The sequence below is a fragment of the Ornithorhynchus anatinus genome, chromosome 21, assembly GCF_004115215.2.
Source record: "Ornithorhynchus anatinus isolate Pmale09 chromosome 21, mOrnAna1.pri.v4, whole genome shotgun sequence".
Taxonomy (NCBI): Eukaryota; Metazoa; Chordata; class Mammalia; order Monotremata; family Ornithorhynchidae; genus Ornithorhynchus; species Ornithorhynchus anatinus.
The window spans coordinates 15,469,721-15,479,061 of NC_041748.1; the positions used below are offsets into that span (position 1 = coordinate 15,469,721).

The following is a 9,341-nucleotide window of genomic DNA, read 5'->3' on the forward strand; positions in this document are numbered from 1 at the left end:
AAGACGCAAGGCGCATGCGCCGCCACGGCCACGCTATCGGCGGCCGAACGTAAGGTGACTTGGCAGACGGTCCCTGGGGGAGGCAGCGGACGGGTCCAGTCATTTCTCTCGGTCCCTGGCGCGGGGGCGGGCCGAGGGGGGGAGACGGACGGGGCTTCTGGCCAATAGGAGGCAGGGGAGAGGCCTGGAGCGCTACTTCCGCTTCTGCCAGGCCAGGAGCCTCGCGCCAGGTAAGAGCGCGCGTCCCGCACGGGCGCGAGGACGGGCCGCTGCTCCCCGGCCTGGGCGCCTACGGCCGGGTGCGGGACACTCTGCTGCGCGCTCGGGAGAGTCTCAGGGTCAGAAGGGTAATTGTGGGAGCTCTCGAGCGCCTGCTGTCTGCCCGGCACTGAAATCAGCAGCGGAATAAGTGCGGGATTAGTGGAGCCCTGTGTGCCCAGCCCTGCAATAATGATGATAATCATGCTGGTGGCGGTTGCTAAGCGCGTGCCTTGTGCCAAGCACTGTTCTGAGCGCTGGGGAAGGTCCAGGGTCATCAGTCCTTCGGTGGTACGCGCTTAACACTGTTCTGAGCGCCGGGGTAGGTCCAAGGTCATCATTCAGTCGTATTTATTGAGCGCTCACTATGTGCAGAGCACTGTACTTAATAATAATTATGGTATTTGTAAAGCGTTTACTATGTGCAGAACACTTTACTAATAATTATGGTATTTGTAAAGCGCTTATTATGTGCAGAGCACTGTTCTAAGCGCTGGGGTAGATACGGGGTCATCAGGTTGTCCCACGTGGGGCTCACAGTTTTTAATCCCCATTTTTACAGATGAGGGAACTGAGGCATAGAGAAGTTAAGTGACTTGCCCAAGGTCACACAGCAGACAAGTGGCGGAGTCGGGATTAGAACCCACGACCTAAGCGCTTGGAATGTACAGTTGGGCAACACATGGAGACAATCCCTGCCCAACGACGGGCTCACAGTCTAACATGAGGCTCACCCTTTTAATCCCCATTTTACAGATGAGGGAACCGAGGCCCAGAGAAGAAGAAGAAGAATGGTATTTGTTAAGCACTTACTATGTGCGAAGCATTGTTTTAAGCGCTGGGGGAGATAGGTCATCTCCCCTATGTCTACCCCAGCGCTTAGAACAGTGCTCGGCACATAGTAAGCACTTAACAAATACCAACATTATTAGGTCATCAGGTGGTCCCACGTGGGGCTCACATTCTTCATCCCCATTTTACAGATGAGGGAACTGAGGCACAGAGAGTTGAAATGGCTGGCCCAAGGTCACACAACAGACAAGTGGTGGAGCCGGGATTAGAACCCACAATCTCTGACTCCCAATAAAAATAATGATGATGGCATTTGTTAAACGCTTAGTATGTGCCAAGCACTGTTCTAAGCGCTGGGGGAGATACAAGGTAATCAGGTTGTCCAGGTCCCATACGTGACTCAGTGTCAATCCCCATTTTACAGATGAGGTAACTGAGGCACAGAGACTTAAGGGACTTGCCCAAAGTCACAGAGCTGACAAGCCTGTGCTCTTTCCACTGAGCCATGCAGAGAAGTGAAGTGATTTGCCCAAGGTCACACAGCAGACAAGTGGTGGAGCCGGAATTAGAACCCATGACCTCCAACTCCTAAGCCTGTGCTCTTGCCACAGACCATGCTGCTTCCCATGCTGCTGTACTAAGCGCTGGTGTAGATACAATCTCACTAGGGCCCACATTGAGCTCACAGTCCAAGTAAGAGGGGGAACCAAGTATTGAACTCCCCATTTTGCAGATAAGGGAACTGAGGCACAGAGAAGTGAAGTGACTTGCCCAAGGTCACATGGATAAATTGTGGAGTCAGAATTAGAACCCAGGTCCTCTGACTCCCAGGCCCAGCTACTTGCCTGCTGTGTGACCTTGGGCAAGTCACTTTTCTGGGCCTCAGTTTCCTCATCTGTAAAGTGGGGATTAATGTGAGCTCCATGTGGGACGTGGGCTGTGTCCAACCCCATTATGTTGTGTGTACTGCAGTGCTTAGAACGGCACCTGTCCTATAGTAAGTGATTAACAAATATTAACAAAGAAACTCCTTTTCTACCCTTGCCACCCTGGTCAAACCAACCCCGAGGTTTGAGGAGGAATTTTGTGGTGTTTCTTTAGTTGTTGTTAAGTGCCTACTATATTGCAGGCACTGTACTAAGTGCTGGGACATGGAAGATCATCAGATCCCACATAGGGCTCCCAGTCTCAAGTAGAAGGGAGAACATTCTGCTGTCGGAATCATTTTGCTTCAAAAACGTTCAGACCAAGTTTCCCCCCCTGCTCAAGAATCTCCAGTGGTTATCCATCGATCTCCTTATCAAACCGAAACTCGTCACCAATGGATTTAGAGCTCTTAGCCACCTTGCCCCTTCTTTCCTCACCTCGCTGCTCTCCTCCTGCAACCCAGCCCACACACTTCCCTCCTCTAATGCCACCCTTCTTGCTGTACCTTGTTCTCGTCTCCCTCGCCGCCGACCTTGCCCACATCCTGCCTCTGGCCTGGAATGCCCTCCTTCCTCATATCAGACTGATAATTGCTCTCCCCCACTTCAAAGCCTTATTGAAGGCACATGTCCTCCAGGAAGCCTTCCCTGACTAAGCCCTCCTCTCCTCCCACTCCCTTCTGTGCAATTCATACTTGCTTCTGTATTCATCCTTTCTCCCTTCCCTACAGCCCGTATGGATATATCTGTAATTTATTTATTTATTTATATTAATGTCTGTCTCCCCCTCTAGACTGTGAGCTCGTGAGCAGGGAATGCATCTGATGTTATATTGTACTCTCCCAAGCACTTAATACAATGCTTTGCACTCAGTAAGCACTCAATAAATATGATTATCAATAATAATAGGAATTGAATCTCCATTTTGCAGATGAGGGAAATGAGGCACAGAGAAGTGAAGGGAGCCGGGATGAGAAGCCAGACCCTCTGACGGCCGGGCCCTTTCCACTAGGCCCCGCTGCTTCTCTCGTGCTCTGAGATCCCGGAGTCAAGGGTGGGGGTGGGGCTTCTGAGGATAGGGCTTCTGGCTGCCCCCCCATCGCCCCCCACCCTCCTGCCCCATGCAGACTGACCCTGTGCTTTTTATCCTGGCAGGACCGGGCTGCCCTCCCCTGGTCCACCCCTCCCTCCCCCATGCCTCTACACAAATACCCCATCTACCTGTGGAAGTCCCTGAAGCTGAAGGAGGGCATCTACTCCCGCCTGCCAGCCCACTACCTACGCGAGCTGCAGGACACCCGGGAGCCCACCCCGGTGCACTACCAGCCCCACGGGACCAAGTACCGGCGCAACCCCAAGAACGGGCAGCGGGAGCGGGTCCAGGATGTGCCCATCCCCCTCTACTTCCCACCCGAGTCCCAGCTCGGGCTCTGGGGCGGCGAGGGCTGGATCAAAGGCTACAGATATGCCAACAACGACAAGGTGCAGGCCGGGGAGGAGGGACTGGGGTCCAGGGGCCGGGAGAGGGTGGGACCCTCTGGACCTCCAGCCATGCCCAGCTTGGTCCTCTAGACTGTAAACTCCCTGTGGGCGGGGAATGTTTCTACCAACTCGATTATGCTGCCCTCTCCTAAGTGCTTAGTACAGTGCTCTGCACACAGAAGGTGTTCAGTAAATACTTCTGATTAATCATCATAGTGGTATTTGGTGAGCGTTTATGCCAAGCACTGTACTACTATTAATAGTAATAATGTTGGTATTTGTTAAGCGCTTACTATGTGCAGAGCACTGTACTAAGTGTTTGGGAGAGTACAGTATAACAATAGACACATTCCCTGCCCACAACGAGCTTACAGTCTAGAAGCCGGGGCCGGCGGGGGAGACATTAATGAGTGCTGTGGGGCTGGGAGGGGGGATTCATTCATTCAGTCAATCGAATTTAGTGAGTGCTTACTGTGTGTAGAGCACTGTACTAAGTGGGTGCGAGAGTACAGTTCAACAATAAACAGTCACACTCCCTGCCCACAGCAAGCATATAAGCTAGAGGGATGAATCAGGGAGCAAGTCAGAGAGACACAGAAGGGAGTGGGAGAGAGGAATGGAGGCCTTAGTCAGGGAAGGCCTCTTGGAGGAGATGGGCCTTCAATAAGGCTTTGAAACCGGGGAGAGTCATTGACTATCGGATTTGAGGAGGGAGGGCGTTCCAGGCCAGAGGTTGGCAATGAGCTAGACGAGACTGAGGTTAGCATTAGAGGAGGGAAGTGTGCAGGCTGGGTTTATAGTAGGAGGGGGCTAGAGCATTGAGTGCTTTAAAGCTGATGATGAGTCTCCACCCCCGACCCTGGTCCTCCCGGCCCCAGCTCTCCAAATGCGTGAAGAAGGTCTGGAAGCCCCAGCTGCTCTTCCGAGAGTTGTACAGTGAGATCCTCGACAAGAAGTTCGGCGTCACAGTCACCATGCGCACGCTGGACCTCATCGATGCCGCCTACGGCTTCGACTTCTACATCCTCAAGGTCAGGGGACCGGGGCCTGAGGAGGACTGGGGGGTGGTTGGAAGCCCTGGGGACCCCCTCTCCTTTCTTGCCCAAGAAAGGGTGGCAGTTGAGTCCCCGCTGGTTGGGGGGCCAGGGGGAGGGATGTCTGTCAGGAGGCTCCAGAGGAGCATCTGATCCACCTGGGGGTGGGGGGCGTCTCTCCTCAGACCCCCAAGGTGGACCTGTGCTCCAAGTTCGGCATGGACCTGAAGCGAGGAATGCTGCTCAGGCTGGCCCGGCGGGACCCCCAGCTCCACCCCGATGACCCCGAGAAGAGGGAGGCCATTTACCACAAATACAGGGTGGGTAGCTGGCTGGCCGGGCTGTATCCCGGGGGAGCTCTCAGACCCTGGTGAAGACCTAGTTAATGGGGAGTGAAGCCAGGAGTGGACAGAAGTAGGCAGAAGTGGAAGGGGTGGATTTCATAATAATAATGACAATCTTGGTGTTTGTTAAGCGATTACTATATGCCAGGCCCTGTACTAAGCCCTGGGGTGGATGCAAGCAAATCGGATTGGACATAGTCCCTGTCCCATGTGGGACTCAAAGTCTCAATCCCCACTTTACAGATGAGGTCACTGAGGTCCAGAGAAGTGAAATGACTTGTCATGCAGAAGACAAGTGGCGGAGGCAAGATTAGAACCCATGAGCTCCTGGCTCCCAGGCCGTGCTCTGTCCACTACTCCATGCTACTTTTCAGGAGAGCTTTGGAGGTGGGGAGAGCTGGGGAAGCTCCCGAGCAGGGTGGGAGGCTAGGTACGATAGGGGAGGTTGCGGGGAATGCGTTGTTCGACAGAGAGCCTTGGGATTGACAGACAAGCAGGAGGGAGGCTCCACGGTGCCTCTGCAGGGTTCTGAAGTGCCCAGGGCCCGATGGTGAGGTGCCACAGACCATATCCCTCATCATCACTCCTCTTCCCCCCATTCCAGGAGTTTGTGATCCCCGAGGAAGAGGCGGAGTGGGTAGGACTGACCTTGGAAGAAGCGTTGGAGAAGCAGCGCCTTTTGGAGGCAAAAGTGAGTACAGTGCTGAGCTCCCAGCTGGCTTTCAATGGCCCGTGGGCCTGGCTGCCAATCTGGGTTAGAGGCCCAGGCCTGCCTCCTGCTGTAGGGATGTCCTCTGGCTCCTGCTCTGCCCAGTCCTTTGCAATGGACTGGCATCCCCAGCACAGGCGGGGAGAACTGGGGCCGGGGCTGGGAGTAGGAGGTGGGAGTCCGGGTCACCCAGCCTCAGAGGAGACCATGACCCAAACTGGGGCAACTCCAGCCGCCAGTGGGGGTGGTTTCCCGTGGGACGGGCGGGAGTGGAGGTCAGCCAGGGTTGACCTATGAGGGGCCCTCCTGAAGCCGCTACCCCCAGAGGCAGAAGGAAGAGAAATGTGGAAGGTCAGGATTCGCAGAAAATGCAAGCCGAGTGGAGGGAACCTCGCTCTCCTCCGCTGTCCGTTTCCCTCACAGCTCACCTCTCCCCTCCTAGGACCCGACCCCCCTTTTCAAAGTCTACGTGGATGAGCTGATTCAGCAGCTGCAGGCCCAAGCCCTCTCCGAGCCAGCCGTGATGACAAAGACAGCGTAGTGGGGGTGCCACCCTGGCCCAAAATCTTCCAGGAAGAGATTGCTCAGAGTAGCTGGCCTCATTTGCTTCCCACGGACCGCCCAGGCATTTCTGTCCTGCCAAGGCCCTGCCGGCACCAGACACCAAGGCTTTCTGCCGGGATTCCAGCCCGGCCCCGTTCAGAGCTACGATAAATGTCCCGCGTGCTGCTGGCCTCCTGCTCCGCTCGGTACCCAGCCCGCGGGCCACCCAGGCTGCTCGATCCGGCGGAGCCCTGCTGGCATCAGACACTGAACCTTCCTGCCGGGATTCCAGCCCAACCTTATTCAGAGCCACAATAAATGTTCTGTGTGCTGCTCACTCGCCCGGCCTCCTGCTCTGCCTTTTGCCCGGCCCGTGGTTGCGGTCGCCCGGTGAAGTAACCCACAACCACCGGTCTGGGGAGCCGTGGCCTCCACCCCCATCCTGGTGGGTGTGGGGCCTTGAGGGAGACAAGCCATGTTTTGGGGGTCTGATCTGAGTGCCACATTTGCTGCTGGGGGTTGGGAGAAGAGTCTCACCTGGCATAGAACGTGGGGGAGAAAGAACTCTCCCCCAGTACCCATAGAGCCCAGATGGGGGTCTGCCCACTCCCCACCCCAGGCTTCAGCCTCCCCCTAGTCATTCAAGCACTGTCCCTGGAGGCTATGTACAACATTGCCCCAGGCCACGCTCCACTCCCACACACAGAGAGGTTGAGTGCTTTACCCAAAGTCACACAGTAATTAGGACACACAGTAATTATAGCCCTACACCAAGTCTTGGTTGAGCCCCCCTCACCCTCCTTCCAGGCTGTGGGGGCCACTGTCCCTTTTCTGCCTGCCCGAGTCTCTGGAGAGCTGACACCGAGACCTAGAGCACTCGGATTAGCAGGGTGGAAGGATGGTGGTGCCGTCAATGGTGATGGGAAAGTCAGGGAGAGGACAGGGTTTGGGTGGGAAGATAAGAAGTTCAGTTTTAGCCATATTAAGTTTGAGGTGACTGCAAGACATCCAAGTTGAACTGTCTTGAAGGTAGGAGGAAATACGAGACTGCAGAGAGGGAGGGAGATCAGGGCTGGAGGTGGAGATTTGGGAATCATCCACATAGAGGAGGTAGTCGAAGAAATGTGAGCAATTGAGTCCTCCAAGAGAGTGGGTGTAGATGGAGAAGCTTGAGTCCTTGGGCTGTTCCAATTAGCCCACTTGCCCTTGCTGACCCCCTCCCCTCACTAGCTCTTTCTGCTGCCCACAGTTCCTATGATGGCATGTCTCTCTCTAGTAGAGAAAGGTGGCCATTGCCTTGTACACATCAATCAATTATATCTGGGAAGCACCTCCTATGTGCAGAGCAGTGTGCTAACCTTGAGGAGAATTCAGTTCATTCAAACATGCCCATGTCTCCCCCATCCTAAAAAAACCCTCTCTCGATCCCACTTCACCTTCCGGATATCGCCCTATTTCCCTCCTACCCTTCCTTTCCAAGATCCTAGAACAAGTCGTCTACACTTGCTGCCTAGAATTCCTTAACTCCCATTCTCTCCTGGACCCCCTCCAATCTGGCTTCCGTCCCCTCCACTCTACCGAGACTGCTCTCTCAAAGGTCACCCAAATCCAATGGCTCCTACTCTATCCTAATCCTCCTCAACCTCTCAGCTGCCTTTGACAATGTAGACCATCCCCTTCTCCTCCACACCTTATCTCACCTTGGCTTCACGGACTCCGTCCTCTCCTGGTTCTCCTCTAATCTTTCTGGCTGTTCATTCTCGGTCTCTTTTGCAGGCTCCTCCTCCCCCTCTCATCCTCTAACTGTAGGGGTTCCTCAAGGGTCAGTTCTTGGCCCTCTTCCGTTCTCCATTTACACTCACTCCCTTGGTGAACTCATTCGCTCCCACGCCTCCAACTATCATCTCTACATCTCCACCCCTCCCTTCAGGCTCGTATCTCCTCCTGCCTCCAGGACGTCTCCACCTGGATGTCTGCCCACCACCTAACACTCAACATGTCCAAAACTGAGCTCCTTATCTTCCCTCCCAAGCCCCGTCCTCTACCTGACTTCCCTATCACTGTGGATGGTACGACCATCCTTCCCGTCTCTCAAGCCCACAACCTCAGTGTCATTCTTGACTCGGCTCTCTCATTCACCCCACACATCCAATCCGTCACCAAGGCCTGCCGGTCTCACCTTTATAATATCGCCAAGATCCACCCTTTCCTTTCCATCCAAACGGCTATCTTACTGGTGCGGGCTCTCATAATATCCCAGCTGGAATATTGTGTCAGCCTTCTCTCTGATCTCCCTTCCTCCTGTCTCTCCCCGCTCCAGTCTATTCTTCACTCCGCTGCCCGGCTCATCTTCCTGCAGAAACGCTCTGGGCATGTCACTCCCCTCCTTAAAAACCTCCAGTGGTTGCCTATCGACCTCCGCACGAAACAAAAACTTCTCACTCTAGGCTTCAAGGCTCTCCATTGTCTTGCCCCCTCCTACCTCTCCTCCCTTCTCTCTTTCTACTCCCCACCCGGCCCGCTCTGCTCCTCTGCCGCCCACCTCCTCACCGTCCCCCATTCTCGCCTTTCCCGCCGTCGACCCCTGGCCCACGTCCTCCCGCTGTCCTGGAACGCCCTCCCTTCTCACCTCCGCCAAATTAACTCTCTTCCCCTCTTCAAAGCCCTACTGAGAGCTCACCTGCTCCAAGAGGCCTTCCCAGACTGAGCTTCCCCTTTTCCCTCTGCTCCCTCTACTGCCTCTCTGCCCCCCCTTCACCTCCCCTCGGCTAAGCGCCCTTTCCCCCCTTTCCCTCTGCTCCTCCCCCCTCCCTTCCCCTCAGCACTGTGCTCATCCGCTCATTTGTCTATGTTTTTACTACCCTATTTTGTGAATGAGGTGTACATCCCCTTGATTCTATTTCTTGCTATTGTTTTTGTCTGTCTGTCTCCCCCGACTAGACTGTAAGCCCGTCAGTGGGCAGGGATGGTCTCTAGCTGTTGCCGAATTGCCCATTCCAAGCGCTTAGTACAGTGCTGTGCACATAGTAAGCGCCCAATAAATACTATTGAGTGAATGACTGCAATGGCATCAGTCGCTCACCGGCCGGAGGTGGAGGGACAGGACTTCAACCTGCAATGGCCTAAGTTGTCCAGTAGGGGGCCCCGCCCCCCAGGCTGCAGTAGCATCGGCTCCCCGGCAGGTGACGCGGACCTCAGCCTGCAATGACACGGATTCTCCAGCAGGGGGTGCCGAGCCTTCGCCCGCAATGGC

General features: G+C 55.0%; 1 protein-coding gene across 3 annotated transcripts; it reads left to right on the forward strand.

Moving 5' to 3' along the window:
* The first annotated feature begins 177 nt into the window (after positions 1-177).
* On the forward strand, positions 178-6,428 carry MRPL28 (mitochondrial ribosomal protein L28). 3 transcript variants are annotated; one of them, XM_029049273.1, is made up of 6 exons: positions 178-230; positions 3,132-3,458; positions 4,337-4,489; positions 4,678-4,812; positions 5,441-5,527; positions 5,988-6,428. In XM_029049273.1, exons 2-6 carry the CDS (start codon positions 3,171-3,173, stop codon positions 6,084-6,086), a joined length of 762 nt encoding a protein of 253 aa, XP_028905106.1. In that variant the 5' UTR covers positions 178-230; positions 3,132-3,170; the 3' UTR covers positions 6,087-6,428. The 3 variants fall into 3 exon arrangements, with proteins under 3 accessions (XP_028905106.1, XP_028905107.1, XP_028905108.1); XM_029049274.2 differs by lacking the exon at positions 178-230 and adding an exon at positions 271-347; XM_029049275.2 differs by lacking the exon at positions 178-230 and adding an exon at positions 424-580.
* Positions 6,429-9,341: the final 2,913 nt, after the last annotated feature.

Excerpts from the sequence above, each read along its gene's own strand:
- MRPL28 (XM_029049273.1), top strand. The coding sequence starts at position 3,171 with ATGCCTCTACACAAATACCCCATCTACCTGTGGAAGTCCCTGAAGCTG. Across the intron at positions 3,459-4,336 it reads GATATGCCAACAACGACAAG|CTCTCCAAATGCGTGAAGAA; the intron begins GTGCAGGCCGGG and ends TCCCGGCCCCAG. Across the intron at positions 4,490-4,677 it reads TCGACTTCTACATCCTCAAG|ACCCCCAAGGTGGACCTGTG; the intron begins GTCAGGGGACCG and ends GTCTCTCCTCAG.